We start from the raw sequence: 20,759 nt of genomic DNA on the forward strand, positions 1-20,759 counted from the left end.
TGTATCCAACTGTAACAAATAATTTAAAAAAAAAAATGTTAACTCAAGTAAAACATAGTTATGGAATTATCAGCAAGGAAACTATTTTACAAATACTTGCAGATACCTACTTTAACTGCAACCTTGATAAGTAATTCTAAATATACTTATTATTACAGGTATCACACCAATTAGACTTAACCAACGAATAAAGCTTTTTAGTGTGTAAACTTATTTATTACACAAGTTATCATTTAAACACATGTAATGAAACTGTATTTCACGTTTAATTAACTTCATAACAAAACAGCGTACTCACTTTGCCAGCTGCCAATTTCTTGGTGTCAACTGAATATCTTGTTGGTTTGGTTACAACATTCGTCCAGCCGTCGTCATTTGTAACAGGCCCACCACCTGAAACAAAACACATTACATGGCGTGAGCACATGGGGCCTGAAATAAAACAGTAAATAAACAAGAACAAAAAAAAATCAGATTTAAACTTTAATCAAAACAAATCAGAAACTCTAGTCTGATAAATTAAAAATCATCACCACAAAATATTCCTCGAACTCAATGGTTGCCAAACTTTTTCCAGCATACACTACATGTTTTATACATATTTATGAAACCATGTACGTCGTGAAGTTGATTGTATAATATATGGAGTATATATCCAAGGTTGTCTTTACAATTTAAATTATTGAATAAAAAAATATTTTAATAATTTGTTGCTTTCTTGAAACCTACTATTATACGGGAATACGGAAGTGCCAAAAAAAAAAATTCACAGATCCAAAATACGTGAAAATGAGGTCCTGCCGCAGTAAATTTTTTCCCCCACCCATTTATTCCAAGTCTTTTATGATTTAGTAAAGAATTTTTACACAGGTTATGCCTTATTTTAACACAGCTCTTGGTACATTTTATTTAGTTTTCTCGGACCCCTACCCATAATCCGACCTTCGAGATACTCACGCTTCTTCCGCTCGCCGCCGAAGGAACTCCTGTCGTCCTGCCGGCGCGGCGTGTGCGGGCCAGAGTTGAGGTTGATGTGCATCTCCAAGGTCTCCTTCTCCGCCTCCTTCTGTATCTGGTCGATGGTCTTGGGGTTCGAGTCATCCCTGCGGGGAACCCACTTGTTCTGACGCATATCTATCACGTCTTGCAGCATGAAGCGTACCCTGCTAGATATCTGGTCCTTCCGCTGGGAGCGCTTTCTCATCTCGTCGAAATAGGGAGCGAGACTCTGCAAACACAAACCATTCCGTCCCTTAGCTCACTCACCAACTGTGCTGAGCTCTGCAGGCAGAGGAGCATGTCACCTTCCAAGCAGAACAGAATGACGAATGAATTGATCGAGTGTGTGCCCCATGACAGAGGCAGTCAAAATAACTAAATACATAGAGCAGTGTTTCTCTATAACTACCAAGCATTACTCCCTCAAAATTGGATGTTTAAATTTTTTTAAATATTTAGATAACAGATTATTGAAAACATTAAGAACTTACAGAGGCTGTCCACACAAAAATGAAAAAAAAAAAAAAAAAGGTGCGTGTAATTATGTACGTGCGTGCGAAGTTATACTTCTTTAGCATCATTAAAAAATATTTTTACTTGTATGCAAATAATTAATTACAATAAAATATGAAACGGCTGGAGAAAGATAGTCAGCACAGTCAATAAAGTTCATTTTAAATTAAAAAAATTAAATAAATAAAATTTAGAGATTAATAAATATATGACAATTTGTACTAAATATTATCAGACTCTTAATTTTAAATACTTATTTAATATTTAAAAAAAAATTTAATAATAAATTCAAAACTTTAATTTAAGTTTATTCATTTTTTAAATAATTATTATCTTAATTTAATATTCATTTTTCATTTTTATCGAAAAATTTTCATTAAATTTGTTCATTTATTTTATATTTATTCAATTTAATAATAAATATTAAGTTTAATATTTTAATTTGATGTCAGACTTAAATTTTTATCACAAATTTTATATTAAATGTTTTAATAATATTTAGTATAAATTATATTAAATAATATTTTAATTTATATCAATAAATAATACATACGGATAGTTAACCTCAATTATATTGAAGCACTTGAAAAAGTATAAAAGAACAAATTTTTTTACTAACATTTACGAATAGTAAATAATATTAATCAAAACATTCAATTTAAATCACTACTAAATATAATTTATTAGCACATATATAATTCGCACTTGTATGAAACAAACACATGCTGTGAATGTAGAAACTAGAAACATGTGGATAAATATTATAAATATGAAAACAGTGATCAGAGGTGACGAGCGTGCCAACATGTGCGACTAATAGAGGTTCTATTTCTATTGCGTTGGTAGCTTTTTCTCCTTTTTCCTGACTTAAAGAATGTGGTCACCCTGTTAAAATATAATTATTTTACAGCCCGTATTTTTTTTTATTCGCTTCATGTGTACTCTGTTACCAAACCAACACACAAACCATAACAGGTTTATTGAAAACCTTTTTTGAAATCAGTTCAAAGGTACTTTACAGCATTTCTTAGCACTATATGAGAACTATGTTATTATTAAACAAACACGGTTGACTGTGGGTATCCAAGTAATAATTAAATAGTTTTAATCAACTTCAACAAAACAAAAAAGTGTTAGTATACCATAAAAAATCAAGGTAAAAACAAAATGAAAAAAAGTCACTGAATAATCAAAATTTATAAAAACTTAACTGAAATATTAAGATTCAATCTCTCAATATCCTCTAATTGCATCCCTCATTTGTAATGCTGAAAAAATTACATTTTGTTTAAATTTAGACTATTATTTTATAAATTTGTGTCTATTATTGTGAAAATAGCATATATAAACTTAAAAACTCTAGTTCACTTTAGGAAGAAAATATAGTTTAAAAAACTAAACAAACATGCTTTTAAACTATATTTATTTTTAAATTTTTAGTTTGATATTCTTTAAAATTATGTTTTTTTAGTTTTTTAAACTATATTTATGTATAATTATCAAAGGGAAATGAGTTACCGACACTACCTATTACCATCTGAGATAACTATTTGGAGTTGCAACGTCGCAAAGAAATGGTAAAGTCTCTCCGAATCATTTACAGTTAGATGTATGGATATAATCTTAGAATTTACCGGGAAAAAAAAAAAAATTTTTTTTTTCTTTTTCGGCGTGGCCGGGAGTAGAACTCGCGAACACTGTATCCGAAAGCTGACGTCACAGAAGTCGCGCGCCTTAGACCGCTCGGCTAACGAACATGATGAAATTGGTGGGACATTTTACTGTGATGAGCACTCACTCTTAGTCGAAAGAGTTACAGACGGACAGACAAACATACAGGTGAAGCTAATATAAAGCATGTAAAAAAAAAAAAAAAGTAGGGGTGTGCGGGAATAGGTTTTTGTACTGCGGGAAACTTTCGGGAAAAATAAATTATTCCCGCGGAAAACGGGATGGGAAAATTAAAAAAAAAAAAACAGCAAATTTTCAATTATAATATGAGAAGATGGCCATTTAAACGTTTCTTGCAAAGTAAGTTGTTTTTTTGTTGCTATTTCTTTTGTCTGCTTCACTTGCCCTTTTTTCAGCGGCAACTTCATATTTTTTAGCATTCTCAAATTCTTTTTTTTATAGCCAGACGTGCTATCATGCTCACATGTAGCATTGCACAATGAGTATGTTATAAAGATAAATTTTTTTGGGTTATAAGAATATTGATTAAGAATAACTTTGATATGAAAGATAATAATTATTTAATATGTAGATAAGGGTAATTGTTCAGAGCTGTTAAGAATTGTTATTAATTACTTTGGTTGAATTTCATGGAAAGCCTTAAAATACTTAATTTCAGTAATTGTTTTGTTTAAAGCAGTATAGATTATAATTTTACAGGACATCATTTTTTAACGAAAGTTTCTGATATGGTATGAATTTCAACTTTGTTTACTAAATTTTCGAACATTGTATTTGAATTTGTTGGGTAAGGTTAAATTCTATTGGATATTGCTAGTGTAATATTTTGATAATAGTCTGGAAGGTACAGAAGGAAGAGCGGACAGGCGCTACATCCTGGGGCCAGAAAGTTATTTTTCACTTTGTAAATGCGTGTTTGGGATTTACGCGTCATGTTGTATGCACAGCTGTAGCGACCGTCTGGAAGGGTCTCTGGAGGCTACCACTACCCAGCCAATCAGGGCGAGCCCTGGCGTCAAGGGATGTGCTCTTACAAATTTCCTTATATGGTCATGTTTTGGAATTATGTGCGCTGATTGGTCAGTTGGCCCACGGGGTTGCCTCCCTTGTTTTCACCTTTAAAAGGGAAGGTAACCTCGTCGACCAAGTCACTTGTTGCTCGATCGTCGCCGAACTCGGTCGCGTCGTCGGCAAGTCGCAAGACAAATGGAAAATTACTGAGATAATTTAAAGCCTAGGGGCTGGGGCCAGGCTGTATTTTTTCAACCTAAGTTCATTGTTTTTCGGACTAATTAACTAGAAATTTAGGCCCTAGGCGTCGGCATCGGCCCAACTTCGTGTGATTTCGGTCCGCGATCGACGGTACCTTGAGTAATATAATTAACCAAGGGACATTACTAAGTTTTTTTTTTCTTTGGCGAGTGACAAGACTCCTCGACCATCAACGGCAAGATGTATGGTGCTGTGGTATGTACAGCAAAACCCCTTATTTGCACTTTTCATGGGGACAAAGTAAAAAAGTGTAAAAAGCGGGAAAGTGTAAATAAAGGGAAAAGTATAAAAAGGAGTACAGTTTACCTTATTTAGAATTTTTTTCCTTTTGTTTAATAGCACATACTACAATGCAGGTACAAACACACTAACAACAAATTTTACTTTAGTATTTAATCCATTATTAATTTACCACATTTGACAAAAATAAAAAAAAGAATGAAAGCCAAAATGTTTTTCTGATTACTTCCTAAAAATAAATTTGAAATTTTCTTCTGCTTGCTTTTTTGGCTGTTCAAGATTATTTGCCTCTCCAAATTATAAATACAGTTGCAACCGGCAGGGTTTATAACAAATACGGGCTACATACACATTGCTCACAGTAAAAATTTTTTTAAGAAAAGGCCGCAAATTGTTGAATATTTACCGTCAATAGCGCGCCAAACGCGGAGAAAGGTCATTGTACTCGGTCAGCTGCTGTAACGACGCGGCGGCGCATGCGCACTCTATGCTCCACCCAGGCTCATGACGCCATCAGCCGCCAACCAATAGATGCGAGCTTAGCGGAAAAAAATATAAGCTCCACCTCCCGTGTACCAATTTTATCCAGTTCTAATACCAGTTTATTGGTATACGCACCAGTTTTCTCGCTGCCGTGACATGTTCAAGTTTACGTTTATCATGATGTCTTGATACCAATAATTAATTATTTACGATCCCCAGAAATAAATGGTTAGTTTAAAAAATATGGCGTCAACTGTACAACACTTCCCAAATTATAAAAGACGTATAAAACAGTTACCAAGACACCGCTCATTTTATCTTGTGAAGTTTATGTCTCGTACCAGTATTTCGGCTAAGTTGTGACATAAATACAGTATCAGAACTTACAAGCAGCCATGTTTGTACATTCATGAGTTTACGTTTTTCCCTCGTGCATTTTAGATTGTCTCCTGCTATAATTACTCGTACTTTTACACGCCTAGGCTTAAATTATTACATGTTTAGAAATAAAAGCAACTTTTCATGTTATAAAATATGTATATTTTGCTATTTAAAATGTTCATTGCCTACTAGCTCCACGGTATTTTCTGGTTGTTTATGGTTGTTACGTGACGTAAATAGCGGGATTGATTCGATTTTTGAGACGTAATTCGCGGGAAAGTATTGTATTGGACTATATGGGAACCAAACGGGACCTGAAGAATATAGTGCAAATAACGGGAAAACGTAAATAACGGTAACGTAAATAAGGGGTTTCGCTGTATTTAGACATCGTTAAAATTTTTATAATAAAAGACAAAAAACTGTGCAAGTAACGAAATTTTCTAACAATGCATTTGTAAAATTGTGTACTGAGGCCATGTAACAATGAGAAAAACATTTTTTTTAAAGAAATAAACAAAGATAATTTAATAAACTCTTTTATTTCCAAATAACGCAGAACCATCGTAATGAAAAATTCCTCAGGAACATTGTTTGTTTTGTTTTGTTACGTTTCTCTGTGTGCTTAGCCGGGCAAAACATACAATGTAACAGCATCTCAAAAATTTTTTCACACGAGACACACTTTGCCAGGAATTTACTGTCAGACGTTCAAAATACTTCCAAACACTTTTAGATTTACAAGTAACAAGCTGATCCGTTGCGACATCCATTATTTGTAGGCTGCTAGTTTGCTTTAATATACAACGGCATAGAAAATAGGAACTGATACTTTGCACAAGCCTTAATAACGTAACGTCAGCCGACAAAGCCCGCCAAACTAAACAGTGAACAACTATTTTCTTCTCCCAAAGCAAAATCATAGATATTTAAATACTCGTGAGCAGTGGTGTAAAACTACGTGATTTCATATTTTACAAGTGCCAATACAGTTCTCTACATTGCCACTGCTATCAAGTAATGAGAACGGTTACGCTTCGTTATGTAACGCAAGTCTAGTATTTCTTATATCTTTGGCGAAAAGGTTGGATTGCGCATGTGTTTTGTTTGTGTCTAAGGACACACAGTGGTTTTAGGTTAAGTATTCGATGGTGACGGCAATAACGTTATATAACTGACTATTCACGTATCATGCAAATTTGTACCCTTGAAGAAATATATTTATGAATGCATACAATATTTAAGGTACTCCATGTACGTTTTTTATATTCCAATTAGATATGTATAAACATTTATCATAATTCACTGCACACCACAGCTGTTGCTACAATCGGCATACCTTTAAAAGATGTTTTGCGTTTAAATAGTACGGAAACCCTTCAAAAATGTACGAATCCATGAAAAATATTGTTGTAAAAACAGTTTGAATTGATAGAAAACATTTTCACATGATTAGTAAACATTTGTAAATTTTTAAAAAATTTCCCGAAAAATTCGGGAGTAATAAAATTCCCGCCCGGCATTTCGGGAAGCCTATTTTCCCGAAGCGTCGGGATCCCGCACACCCCTACAAAAAAGTATTTCCAGATTAAACCCACATAAACAATTTAAATGCTTATTTAACCTTAAGTCTCAAGTTAATTAATAGAATACAGTAGAACCCCTGTCATACACTTTTCAACGGAGGGCACAAAAATGGTGTATGATGCGGGAAAGTGTATGAAAAGGGAATGGCAATAATGAAATTTTTTTCCAATCTAGCATATCAGCACAGTGCCAGATTAAACATAAATATATATGTGTAAATAATTGCATTATATTAATGAAAGATATGAATTCATCATTATATTATACATATAATAAAACCACCAGAAATGTAAAATACAGTCCATAATCAAGTAAAGCTGACATGAGAAACAGTGGCCTTAAAAAATGTTATGAAGTCCTTTCTTGGAGGGGGGAAAAGTCACCAAGCCTAAATTAGAAATTAAAAAAATTAGGCTATTGTAAAAAAAAAATTCAGAAATTTTTGCTTGTTTATTACATTTTACAAACTTTATGCAACAGAACAATTTTCAATAAAATTTTAACTTGAGAAACGTAAAATTCAAAACAATCCAATCGTAAAAAAACAATAACAAACGGGTATATTCAGTTCAAAGATAAACGACTGTACAAAATATGAGATCCGTGCCTTGGTAAAGCACGTGCACCATTTTCATGATCATTTCTTGTTTGCGCCACTAGTCTCGCTTGGTGCTGGCCATAGATGCTACTAGCGAAGTGCACAGTCTTCCTGATACTATCCATATCTATGGTGTGATAGTTATTTTCTTACGTTTGATAATGTAAACAATGATCGTTTTTCAAAATAAAAGCATTAAAACTGAGTTTATAAGGAGTAATATAAAATTTTTTTGTGGATTTTAGGACTTTTCCGCTTCGTAAAAACGTATGAAACGGGAAATTAATGGTTTTATAAGTGTATGTTCCGGGAAAGTAAACCATTGTAAATATAGTACTTTCGGCGGGACCGAAATTAATCGGCGTATGACACGGGAAAATGTATGAAACGGGAACGTATCATCGAGGTTCTACTGTATTACACAAATCAACAGAATAGTTTGGGTTGGGCTGTATTTCAAAGTTATCTTGGAATGCAGCTGGTTATTAGCTAATCATATATCTGTCGTCTGAGATCTGAGAAAATCTACAGCAAAGACGGTGGACGTATAGTGTGTGCATAAACTCAATGCAAGAAAATAGTAAAAAAAAAACCTTTAATGTGTTAATTAGCAGGTCATATAAATGTATAGCAAAAAGCTGAATTAGATCATTAATGCAAAATTAACTGTATATTTGTTCAGACTTTGCACCTACGCTCTTGTTCGATTTAGTGTGACTTGTGACCTTGTTTGCTTGAAGTTAAAGCAATGTTAAAGATTGAAACGGCGTGTATATACTGTTCCTTTGTGACATTTCTATTGTTTCATGATACAGTAGAATCTCGTTATAGCGAGCACGGTAATAGCGAGAACACGGCTATAACGAGGTATTTTTGAGGAATTTACGGCGTGAGCGCTTGAAGCGCGCTTTTGTTATTTGTCTGCTTTATCTCCACCCCTCTCGCTCGCCACTAGACATCTTGCCGTTGACGTCTGTCACATTCTTCAGCCTTGCAGTCGCCACCTAAGTGCGTGGCTTTAAAAATAGAATCCCATCCTTTCTTTCATCAAACTTCCGTTAGTTATCTGTGCCGTCTGCAGTGTGTAGACAAAGTTTGAGATTGGAACAGAAACAACGTAAGAAAGTATTTTTTACAAATTAGAAATATGTTTTTGTTTTTATAATCGCGTATTTTCACGTTTATTTATTGTTATCTTAAAAGAGATAATATTAAAAAGCCGCTCTAATGAGATTTAATTGTTTTTTGGTTAACAAAAACTATTAATTATCAAATATTGTTAATTGTTTATATTCTATTTATTATTATTTACGCGACGGCATACTGTACGCGTACGCAATACGACTGGATTCGTTGCTGCAACATAACAGCATGTTATGCGGTATCAGAAGTAACGAGTAACGTAACGATAGTACTAATTATAGTAACGAATACATACGGGTACACATTTTTTTCGTTACTTTTACACCTCTAGTAGGCACTACCGTATTTATTTTCGAATCGCTAGGGCAGTTTTCCTGTAACTTTTGTTTCGGTCAGTTGTTGCGGTATCTGTCCGGGAAAGGGGTGGTGATGGTTTGAGTTTAATCCCAAATTTATTTTCAAAAAAAGTTGACAGGTTTCTTTAAATGAAAAAAAGTATAGTTTTCCAGCGACTATTTCGTTTGAGGCGTACGTGCGTTGCCGCAGTCGCACTCCTGCTATTTTGTAAGGAATTAAATCGTCGCGCTACACTAGCACCACCTGTTAGCAACATCCCGAACCAACATGGCCGCCAGCAGACAGCCCGCGTCGACGATAGATAGCAGGACAATGCTGCGTCGGCCGCGGGCTGAGATGCTATACTTACGTGGCGTGGTAGGGTATTCTGGTTATTTTGACGCAATCGGTGATCGAATCCGTACTTATGGGGTATCGTTTTAAAGAGAATTCACACATCTGCTCACAGAAATTAAGATTTTGTTAATATAACCTGTTATTTTCCAATTATACAGGTTTAAACATAATTTTTATGCTATTTTCGGTTCATTTTAATTTTTGGGGGCCAAAATTTGTTCAATTCGGTTATAGCGAGGACACGATTATAGCGAGGATTAAACCCGGAACCGTGACACCTCGCTATAACGGGACTCTAGTGTATTAGTTTTACTCACGCGGTTAAATTTTTGTTACCAAAATGGTCCTCCAAAAGTAAATCATCAAAATTGTATACTAAACATGTTTATTACAAATTATTTAACTATTAAATGATACCTACATGTTTATACTATCTTGGTGATATGCCTACTAAAAAAGATTTTAGTAAAAAATATCATCATCTTCTAGTAAGAAATAATAACAATACGTACCTGTCTCTGCTCGAGATCCTTGCCAACAGTCGTAACCAACTTGCACAAGCACTCTAACGACTCTTCGTCCCCCTCGTCCAGTAAATGCTTGATACACCTCAGAATGATGTTCGGTGTCAACATCTTCAACTTGAACAGTTCTCCTATGAACCTACAACAGTCGAGAACATGCAATACATGTAGCAAAGCTTGCAAACTTACTAGGTGTGGGCAAAAACCATTTAGTAATTTAAATTTTTCAAAGTCAAAGACAAAGATTTAAGTTTCCAAAGAAGACAAGAGTTGAACGTCACTAATTTTTTGCTCCATTACGAAAATTCAATACACATAATTTTGGAATAAAATAATGTTTCTTCAGCAAATCCTGCACACCGTACAATGAATAAAAAACAACTACAAAAATTGCCCCGGTGCTGCATCCTTGTCCTCTAGAGCCTGTGTTCTTAACGCTATGCCCCTAGTGTTTGCTCGGACACATACGCTCGTGTTTTATTCAGCTTGCAACCTTAACATGGGGTCTTGCCTTACGAGTACACTTCCCATGCAACACACTCCCTGTACGTCGCTACCACATGTCATGGCAATGATTGGATTGTTTTGTTTGAGTTGAGTTCGCGGTGGACAAACTCTGTAGAACATAATTTCTGGAAATATTAGACGTACGTAAAATTCACTTTTGGCCTCTACCATGTGAATTTACCTTTGGTTTTGAACTATTTTCATGGCTGTTCTTGTCTACTTTCTTTACGAGTGAATTTTGCATTTATTAACTTTCCGTGACTAGCTTTTTAACGATTTCTTGCATCATCATAAATTTCTAACTTGGTTAATCTTACATTTGTAATACCTGTAGGGCAATACCATTATAATTTAGCCTTTGTCTAGGTTAAACTTAGTTGATTAATACTCCACAATTAGGACATTAAATGTTGTCTGAAGTTATAACACGAGAATGATACTGTAGAGCATGTTCCATTGCTATATCTCCCTGAAAATCTGGAGGAAAAAAACCTACAAGTGTAACCGAAGAATTTTTATTTCTCATGTTGGTGTGCTTGTTAACACTCCAAAGAATTTTCCTTTAAACATTAACCTCTATCATTTGTTAAGACAGGTTGTTCAAAACTGAATTTTATGTTATAGGTTTATTAATTATCTAACCTGTTATTTGTAGAGCCAAAATTGTACGGTTTTATTTTTTTGGTAATTTCGTCCTAAAGGTTTTGAGATTTCGTCTTTATCATCATAAAAATTCAGATTTTTTTGGTATCGCCTTTATGATTTATTTAGGAGGTTTAAGGTCACTAACAGTTAAGAGTGAAAAATAGCATTTATTCTGGTCATTTATAGCATCTAAATAATAACTTGTAGCATTTTTATAGCATTTATTACCAATATTATAGAATTTTATAAGCGTTAACTATTCTATAATAAAAAAAAAACTGGACCTACAATTAAACATTTATCATTTAACTTAATAAAAAATCAACGTAATTGGCACACAAACACAACACAAAAGTTTTTCCTTCAGTCAATCATGATAATAAACTGTATGTACATTGCAGCACAACTCCAAAAAATTTTTTCTTCGCACTAAATTAAGAATTGTCAATGGAATTGAAAGAAAGCATTCAACAGGTCTCTACAGTCTGTTCACTCATCCTGTTTCTCCTATCTGTCACAATCAAGTTATATTTAATGAAGAACCTTTCAGCTTCGACGCTGCTTACTAGTGCCCATATGCTGCCAAGTGCTGCTTCTGAGAATTCAGGATACTTGATCTTCACAGCAACTACGTCGACTTCACATCCTTCTCTCAGATTAGTTGACAGCTGCTTGTGTGTATATAGGTCACCAAAAACGAAAAAAAAAAAAAATGATCTGTGTAAAAACTACAAAATATTACAGTCTTCTGTTAGATTTATAATTTGCAAAAGTGTTTGAAACGCCTACAAAGATAGCTGTTCCAAGAAACGACATAATAAACAAGAATTTGTCATCTAACTGGTCATGTTATTAAGTATTTCGTGTTCATATGGTACGTAATCTATTTTTCGCGATTTAGTGGTGTTAACACTCAATACAGTTTTATTTTGTGTTATTTCGCGTGCGCGAAAAAATTGTGTCTAGTTAATTGTGACTGTGTCAAAAAATATAATATCTGCATCTCAGGTTCCAAAAACAAGGAAAAAACACCTCTAATAGCAATTACTAGAGTCCCGTAAAAATGGTTTTATTTTTCCTTAAATTTCGTTTTGAAAAAATCAAATTTCGGTTTTATTTCGATGTTTTGATTTTCATGTTTACTTTAACTTTTGAGAATGGTTTTATGACCTACAAGTTTTGCTTGGCTAAATAATAGTGGCACGGCGTATACTCGTATACTGCACTCTAAAGTCAACACTATTGGCAAATAAAAATTGTAGGCTTGAAACAGCTCGGCACGGCCCGGTGCCGCCTAGCGCGCTGCCTCGGCACGGCCCGGTGTCGCCTAGCGCGCTGCCTCGGCACGGCATGTCTCAACTTAGTATTCTTTTAATATTTCTTGCTGCTGTTCTTTGTCCCGTTGACGCCGTATTCACTTGCTTTGCGGTCGTATTGCATTTGCTGAGAAGTGTAGTTACGGCAGTTAAAGGTCACTGATTTTGCTTATCAATCGGCGTAGTGTCATGTGTTCATGTTTACGAGTAGTAGAGGTGTAAAAGTAACGAAAAAAAGTGTACCCGTATGTATTCGTTACTATAACAATTAGTACTCGTTACTATCGTGTCGCTACGTTACTCGTTACTTCTGATACCGCATAACATGCAATGTTATGTTGCAGCAACGAATCGAGTCGTATTGCGTACGCGTACAGTATGACGTCACGTAAATAATAATAAATAGAATATAAACAATTAACAATATTTGATAATTAACAGTTTTTGTTAACCAAGAAACAATTAAATCTCATTAGAGCGGTTTTATTATATTATCTCTTTTAAGATAAAAACAACAAAAAACGTGAAAATACGCGATAATAAATAACAAAAACATAAATATTTCTAATTTGTAAAAAATACTTTCTTATAAACAGTAAAAAACTTGGACGACAAATTTCCATATTATACTTAATAAACAAACATCGTTCTTTGTAACGTAAATTCATCGAATATGCGCGCGCATGCGTAAAACATACGAAAAATGCGAGTAACGAAATCCAGCCGTGTGTAACGTTTCGTTACTCGATACTAGATGGCGCACCCGTTACTCAGTCAGTACCGAATACATACGGTTTGCTACACCTACAGCTCTAACGAGTAGGTTGCCAAGCCAGTCAAACGTAGTTGAAAGCATGAGGTTGTTAACTGTTCAACATGAAAGGAAGAATTAAAATTTTATATTTCTCTACAAGATTAATGTGTAAATACAGCGGGTTGAAAATCATGGCAGCTATATTGTGTTGAAAACATCGCCGGTATTTTTTATTAACTTTGTGTTGATGCTCAGGTACATTTTTCTCTTTTTAATTAGTTTATGATTGCAATTACTGCTTTCGTTTCAAATTGTAATGATTACGTGACGGGAATACTGTAAATCATTATTTACTTTCATTACTACAAAGCGGCCATGTTGAAACTTAGAAAAATGGCGATGTGCCGTCAACGTCGTGTTTACTTGTTTTTCGCGATGTCTTGCATGGGTGGTCTAATTCATTATTATCAGTTTTATTTCTCGATGCTGTGCGATTTCGGTGTTTTGTCGCGAATTAAGGTAAATTGCGGTGTTATTTCGCGATATCGCGATTCGCGAAATTTCCGTGTCTCTAGCAATTACAACCAAAGTGGTAGATTGTCAAAGAGACGAACAACTTTACAGCAGCATGCCAATAGAGATTTTGTAAGACACATGTAGTGGCAAAGGATGTAGAAAAATAAGGTGAAGTGATTTTAATGTAAAAGAGAATAAATTTATTATTCTCAATGGAAGGGACATTAAATATTTCAAACAGAAACTTGCTTAGCTTTCAAATAGTTACACAAATAAAAAAATTATCCATAGAAAAATTTGGTAACTTCGCCCAATGTTCAGAACTCCTGGGTGCTGCATTCATGCTTCGCACCTTCCTGTGCAATCAAACCCACCTTTACTTCACAAACATCAAAAAGTAGAGGAAAAAAATTGTTAATGCCATAAATCTCCCAAGAAAATAACAATGTTAAATAGTTATAAGCACAAAAATTAATTTTGTTTGCTATTTCAATTCTACAAGATAAGCCCCTAATGCCCAGAATTCTCTCTCGGACACATACCTCACCCAATCATAGCGTGTTATCTGATATTTGTAGCCTTAACATTTAATTTGATCACTAATTACATTTACTTCATAAGTTCATGGCAGTAAATTGTGCCCTTTAGCTTAAAGGTGATACAAATTCAAAAGATTACATTTTACATAAAATGTAACCATGTGGCCCAAATTTGCCAAAAGGACTGAGTAAAAAGTTGTTTGCTGTGTCAGAAGAAAAAGGAAATTAAAATACCCACTTATCCATTACTTTTACGCTAACATTCTTCATTAAGGATATAAGTAAATCATGGGGCTTTTAACGACACTTATTAAATTAAAGCTAAATTAAGGATATTAAGGAGGCATATGAACTCTGGTGCTAAAGGCCCAAGGTTTGTTTCCCAGATGGGTCGAGGAAACAAAGGACCACTGCAGTATCTCACCAGGATGAGAGAACCACAAGAGCAAAGCAGCTTCCATATCACCAACATTTAATAAACAAGTACTCACCGGATATTACCAACTGACTTCATTCTAACTTTCCTCTCTTCATCATCATATGCGATTTGGAGTTCTTTTTTCTTATCCTGAAATAAAGAACATTTAGAGATAATAAAAATGTACATACTAGAATACATAGAAACTATAAATCACAGATTGAACATACCCAAACCAGAGCACTGTGAATTGACACAGTAACAATTGATTTTTTTAAATCTAAATGTATTTTAATAGTTTAAGGTGATTCTAGATATTTGCTAAGTTCAAAATATTTTTTGGTATAAAATTTAAGGACAATTGTTATAAGTAACACCTTTTCTGTTGTGAATGCAATGTTTATGTTGCAGGAAAAGTAAAAAATGGCCATAAATGAAAAATAATGAGTACTGTAACTACCAAAGATTTTTTTTTTTACTGCAGTGAAGCACGATTAAAATTTTTGGCCACCATCTTATGTTTTCCCTCCTGTCATCTATACGCTGACTTGATTCCCAGAACATGATTATCCATTTCATAGTCCATTTAAATCACTTCAGAAGTTTTCAGCTACAACTGCAAACCTTCAGTAATCATTTGTAAATTTTTTTCTCTAATATATGCACTTTAAAAATATACGCGAGATGTCTGTTGTCATTAAAACAGCAGCAGATTAAACATCGGAGCTTCAACGTACTCTTGCCTTGCAGCGTTGTCAAGCTACACCATCAAATTGTAAGTGTATTGTGTGAAGATGGCGACGAGCACGCACCGGGTCCTGGCTCTCGGCGATCTCCTTGAGCCGGCGGTCGCGGTCCAGCTCCTGCTCGCTGTTCTTCTCAAACTCCTTCTGGCAGCGCGTCACCAGCAGCTTGCGGAAGTTCACGACCTCAGAGTCCTCCTTGTCGCGCTCCGCCTTCACCTGCATGTCTGACAGCACCTTGCACATCTGCGCGTACGCCTCCGAGAAGTTCGGCTCGTCCACCGCCTGCCGGGGGAGAAGGTCCCTTAGTGCACACGTATGTACTGAAAACACTAATACAGTAATGTACAGGTTGCCCACACAAATGTTATAAAATTTCCCTGGTAACTTTTCTTAATAATTTACCTATTTCGAAATTTTACAAAAGAAATAAACAAATCACAGTTCGCAACACATTCCTACAGCTGGTCTTAGTGATCTCCACTTTCTTTTTATGGCCATTATATAAAAATCATCTGAAAAATTTAGAGCTGGGCCGATCACCTATTTTGCCGATCATGCCGATGCCGATCATCTGCTGCCGATCTTGCCGATCTTCTGAGCCGATTAGAGCCTTTCAAGTACCTCTGATTACACGTTACTTTTGACGGATCACTATAAACAGTGAAATATTCCCAGACAAAACTACTTTTCATTGACATGATTACTTAAAAATCACGACATAATAAATTTCACGGACTAGCAATTATACAGGTAAGCCCGGAAGGTCTTGTCAAGCTTCTCAGACACCAGCGTGCAGCTGGGTTAAGGCCAAGGTCATGTGACGTAACATCTCCCGAGGCTTACAGCGCCTTGGCAGCAGATGGATAAAAATAGTACTCCCCATTATTCATGTTCATTGGGACCCGCCGATGCCCGGATAATTGAAATTCTGTATAAATAAATAAATAAACCCGGATAATCGGTTAACGGTAAGGGCCGCCTTCGAATTGTTGTCTCGGCTTAAAAAATTACGGCATTGCCTAGCCATTAGTTCATGGTCATTTACAACAGCCGAAGAGAGAAAGATAAGATCGTGCTGACCTTGTACACATAAATTTTGGGTAGCTCCCCACCCCCCTCCTCCCCTTCGACCAGCCGAATGCCAGCCAGACACGTCACTCGCCAGGCGCCTGCCGTCCGTTGGCGGGCGGAAAGTAACTCAGCAGCACGTCAAACAACATTCAAACAAACGGGAGACGGGAAGCAGAAGTCAGGACATCCCCCTCAAGTTTAAAGAGTGACAAATGTGACAGCTGAAAAGGGGGGGGGGGGGGGGGGGGGGGGACACAAAGGGTCGGTACAAACAGCGTTGCAGAGTTTAGCGGCCCACGCGATGGCTTGCAGTGTTTGCCGGCCGCCGGCCAGCGTGACGTTAATTTTAAGCGCTGACAATTTTAGCTTCTCTTTTTTTTCTGCACTTTTAAATCGTCCCGGATTATCCGATTCCCGTATTAGCGCGTCACAGGTTCTACTGTGGGAAACAAAACTCTTCATCAACCAGGTTTTTATACAAAAAAAAAGTTAAGCTCTATTTCCCGCTAAACAGTATAAGAATATTAATTTCGCTAAACAAAACTTTCAATAGGCCATATTTAGCAAGAAAAAACTAAATAGATGAATTCCCGAAGAGTAGTTGTTTACTAACCACGAGACTACTAGCGCCATTAATCCTACGAATTCCGTCGCGCGACGCGAGTCACTCTAATCTCTGGCGTCATATAACCAACCTAAACAACAGTCGCCACTCGCCATTCCGGTAATATTAACCGTAAATGGTAAACAAATACATAGTTTTCGGTTCGTAAATGATAAATAACTTTACAAATAGTATAATGGAAAATTATTTTACCGAAAGTACCGTAAATATACGTGGAAATTGATACTTAGGTATGTAACTGTTCAATGTTTATAAAACTTACGGTATTTGTTTACTTTATTGGTATATTTTTTTTTCGTGTGTGGTTAGTTTTAAATTATTAAATCCTATCATTTCTCGATGAGTAATCAAATTTTCTTCCCGAAAAGTACTGTAAACAAACATGGAAAGTTGTTAGGTATAGGTAATTATTCAATGTTATAAGTTTGCATTAGGAGACCAACGATCGGCTCAAATAATCGGCTACGTTTTGCAGATCATTATGATCGGCAAAATTAACAAAATCGGCCGATTATTACGATCGGGGATCGGCATCGGCCCAGCTCTAGAAAAATTAACAAACAAGGTAATAGACAGCACTCCCCACCCAAAAAAAAATAATAATAAAAAAAATCCTTACTAGGAAATTACCATGACTTTTCCAGGATTTAAAGCAAATTCCCGACTTTCCCTAAACACTTCCAAACACCAACATCTACCTGTCCCACCATTTTAAGTACAGTACTGAGTACATCTTGGTATCATGCACACTTGACGTTCAGAAGAGAGGGGCAAAAACTCTTTACATTTTAATTATTATTAAAAACATTTATTAAATACATGATATTTCTATTAACTACCCCATTCTCTTCCCTTCCTGACTACATGAAGTATACTCCCCTCATAGCAGATATTTGGGTCTCCTTCGTGAAACTTAAACAGTTCAAGTACAATAAAAGGGTAACATATTGTCAACATCATTTTGAGACAAAAGAAGTTAACTGAAAACTGAGATAATGAAACCATAAGTGATTCTCCTTGAAATGTATGTGTTTAATTATACTATTTTGGCTAGTGCCCCATTATAGGCAGACTAGATTTCAAGGTTGAAAAAACTGGCAAAAAAGGTCGGCCTATTTTCGGACCAATACGGTAAATAAAAGCCTAAACTTAAGATAAGTTAAAATGTTATATATATTTTTATAAACAAAATGTGGTAGTGAGGTAATTTTGCTGCATTTTGTGATTTTGCCTTGTTTTCTGGTTTATGCATTGTAGTAATTTCCATTTGGGTGTATGGCAGTGTATCGAGTGTTTATCGTCATTCTCTACATCATCTTGCCTCTAGCAATAGCACACCTTCTCAAAGACGATGTTGATGACTCCCTGCAGCCTATCAGCGTTGTCGATGGGCAGCGCTTGCACCTGGGACACGAGCGTGTGGAACTTCTGAGGCGTCAGTTTGTTCAGAACACTGCGCACCTTCTTGTACAGTTCCTGTCAACAACAATCAAAACACCTTTAGCACCGGAATAACATTATCTCTAGAACCAGTATTTACAAACGCACCAAACACTGATACCCCCAACAAAAAATATAATTCAAAATTAAAAGTCTCAGTGTAATTAAACACTAAGTCCAAATGAATTTTGTAAGGAAATATCATAAAAAGAGGAAACAAAGATTTTAACATTCATATCTCTTACTCAAGAAACGAAAATTTCACGTTCAACTTTTTAATCCACATGGATGAGTCTCAGTCTGGGCTTCTACAGTAACTGTAGTTCTCATTCATCTACACTCAACATGCACAAATGCATTAGATTCAACTAGGCAGAAGGTATGTTAGACGCGTATTTAAATATATTTATGCACAAAGGCTATATGAAGCCTATTTTAAGAAACAATAGTTACTGCAACAAATGTTACTGCAATGCGCTTGCATTGTTTTGTGTTTGTAGTAGGTGTTCATATAACAAAAATCACGACGACAATGTGTACAATGACCGCAAATACATCCTAACAAAAATTAAATCATTAACACAGCAAAAGATTACATAAAAAAAAACTGCCGCCATCGCTAGCAAATTCAATAATTATCTATATACTAATAATTGAACTGTATTGTAATGAGCCCTACAATTAGTAGATTACTTCAGGTTTAAAGAATTTTTTTTAAAGTATTGTATTATTTCCCTGGACCAAATAGTAAAACAACGAGACCAGTGAAGTACCTCAGTCTTGGCCTCTTCCTCAGTCAACTGGACGGGCTTGACGCGGCCCGGCTTCCACGCGTTCTCCGACTCGCGCAGCTTGATGTCTTGGTTGAGAGAGAGCGACACGTGGATCATGTTGGGCTTGCCCCCGCCCTTCTGCTTGCTGCCCTGCTGGCTGTTGCGCTTCGTCACCGGCTGCCGACAACACAGCACCACCCCTCAATTCCACTCGAGGTCTGCCAATTCAACATTATTAAGCCAATAATTTTTTTTTAATATTTGTGACAAATCTATAAAGAAGTGGGATTTGTATTTGTTTTATATATAAGATGTGTGATTACTATTGTAAGAAATTAGGGGTGAGCCGATCACCACATTTGCCGATCATGCCGATGCCAGAAATGTGGTACCGATCATGCCGATTTTTTTGACCGATTAGTGCTTTAAGTTGGTTATAAAATATGCTCCAAATTACTTAAGTTAAATAATTTTACTTGAAACTACTCATTACTGAATACCATAAACAAATAGGTTACATATATTTATATGACAAACTTTTGATTTAGACACTGATTATTAGTTGTTCCCATAAACTGATCTGGAAATCTATAATCCCTTTAACAAAATCTATAACACACTGTTGACCAACTAATCATCATCGTCACACAATTCGAAAATGGATGTTTGTTTACATTTTTCCGCATTTTAGCGCGATTTAAAATGCTTTCTGCTTGATATTAAGACGATGTTCCAACTATATGCCAGCGCCCCCGGCTGATGTGGTATGGCCACTCACGTAAGGCTGTTTCAAACACCGCCACCGTTCACCCAATCATCTGCTTGCTTTTGTATTTATCGGGTGTCGCTGTTCCAAGCTGATGTCAGTGCCCCCAGCGGTGTGCGTAGGCTTAAAAACTTTGTCTGTTTGTCTTATCTATCCAAAAATTATGCCGGAAAGGAAAATAAACGCCGTAGTTTTACGTATTTTTACGGTATATTTTTGAGTTTAACATTATAACGTGAGCGTGTGTAAGCTTTTGTTTGCTTTAGTGCATTTATGACTAATGTTCAGTGGCGGCCATGTTGCGGTGTTTGTTTGTTATTCAAATTTCGCTTAAAAACACTGCGATTTCGCGTTTTAATACTAAATTTCGTGTAAAAATGCCGTGTTATGGTGATTTCACGTTTATCGTCGTTTAATCGCGATCGCGAAAAGAACAGGCCTTTATGCATGACTTATTAAATGGTTTGGTGTGCTTTTGTTTACTCTTTTTTAACAAACGTACTTTTCATGAATGTGTT

General features: G+C 35.6%; 1 protein-coding gene across 5 annotated transcripts in view; it reads right to left on the minus strand.

Moving 5' to 3' along the window:
* LOC134538078 (eukaryotic translation initiation factor 4 gamma 1-like) overlaps positions 1 to 20,759 on the minus strand; it is a 167,666-nt gene that overhangs the window by 22,550 nt on the left and 124,357 nt on the right. For all 5 annotated transcript variants that reach the window (XM_063379072.1, XM_063379070.1, XM_063379075.1 and 2 more), the window contains 7 exons: positions 19,476 to 19,652; positions 18,601 to 18,738; positions 15,633 to 15,848; positions 14,894 to 14,970; positions 10,114 to 10,264; positions 958 to 1,228; positions 299 to 393 (listed from right to left, as the gene is read on the minus strand). In XM_063379072.1, the coding sequence (XP_063235142.1) occupies positions 299 to 393; positions 958 to 1,228; positions 10,114 to 10,264; positions 14,894 to 14,970; positions 15,633 to 15,848; positions 18,601 to 18,738; positions 19,476 to 19,652 (1,125 nt within the window). The remainder of the gene's footprint in view (positions 1 to 298; positions 394 to 957; positions 1,229 to 10,113; positions 10,265 to 14,893; positions 14,971 to 15,632; positions 15,849 to 18,600; positions 18,739 to 19,475; positions 19,653 to 20,759) is intronic.

The sequence above is a fragment of the Bacillus rossius genome, chromosome 13 (genome assembly GCF_032445375.1).
Source record: "Bacillus rossius redtenbacheri isolate Brsri chromosome 13, Brsri_v3, whole genome shotgun sequence".
Classification (NCBI taxonomy): Eukaryota; Metazoa; Arthropoda; class Insecta; order Phasmatodea; family Bacillidae; genus Bacillus; species Bacillus rossius.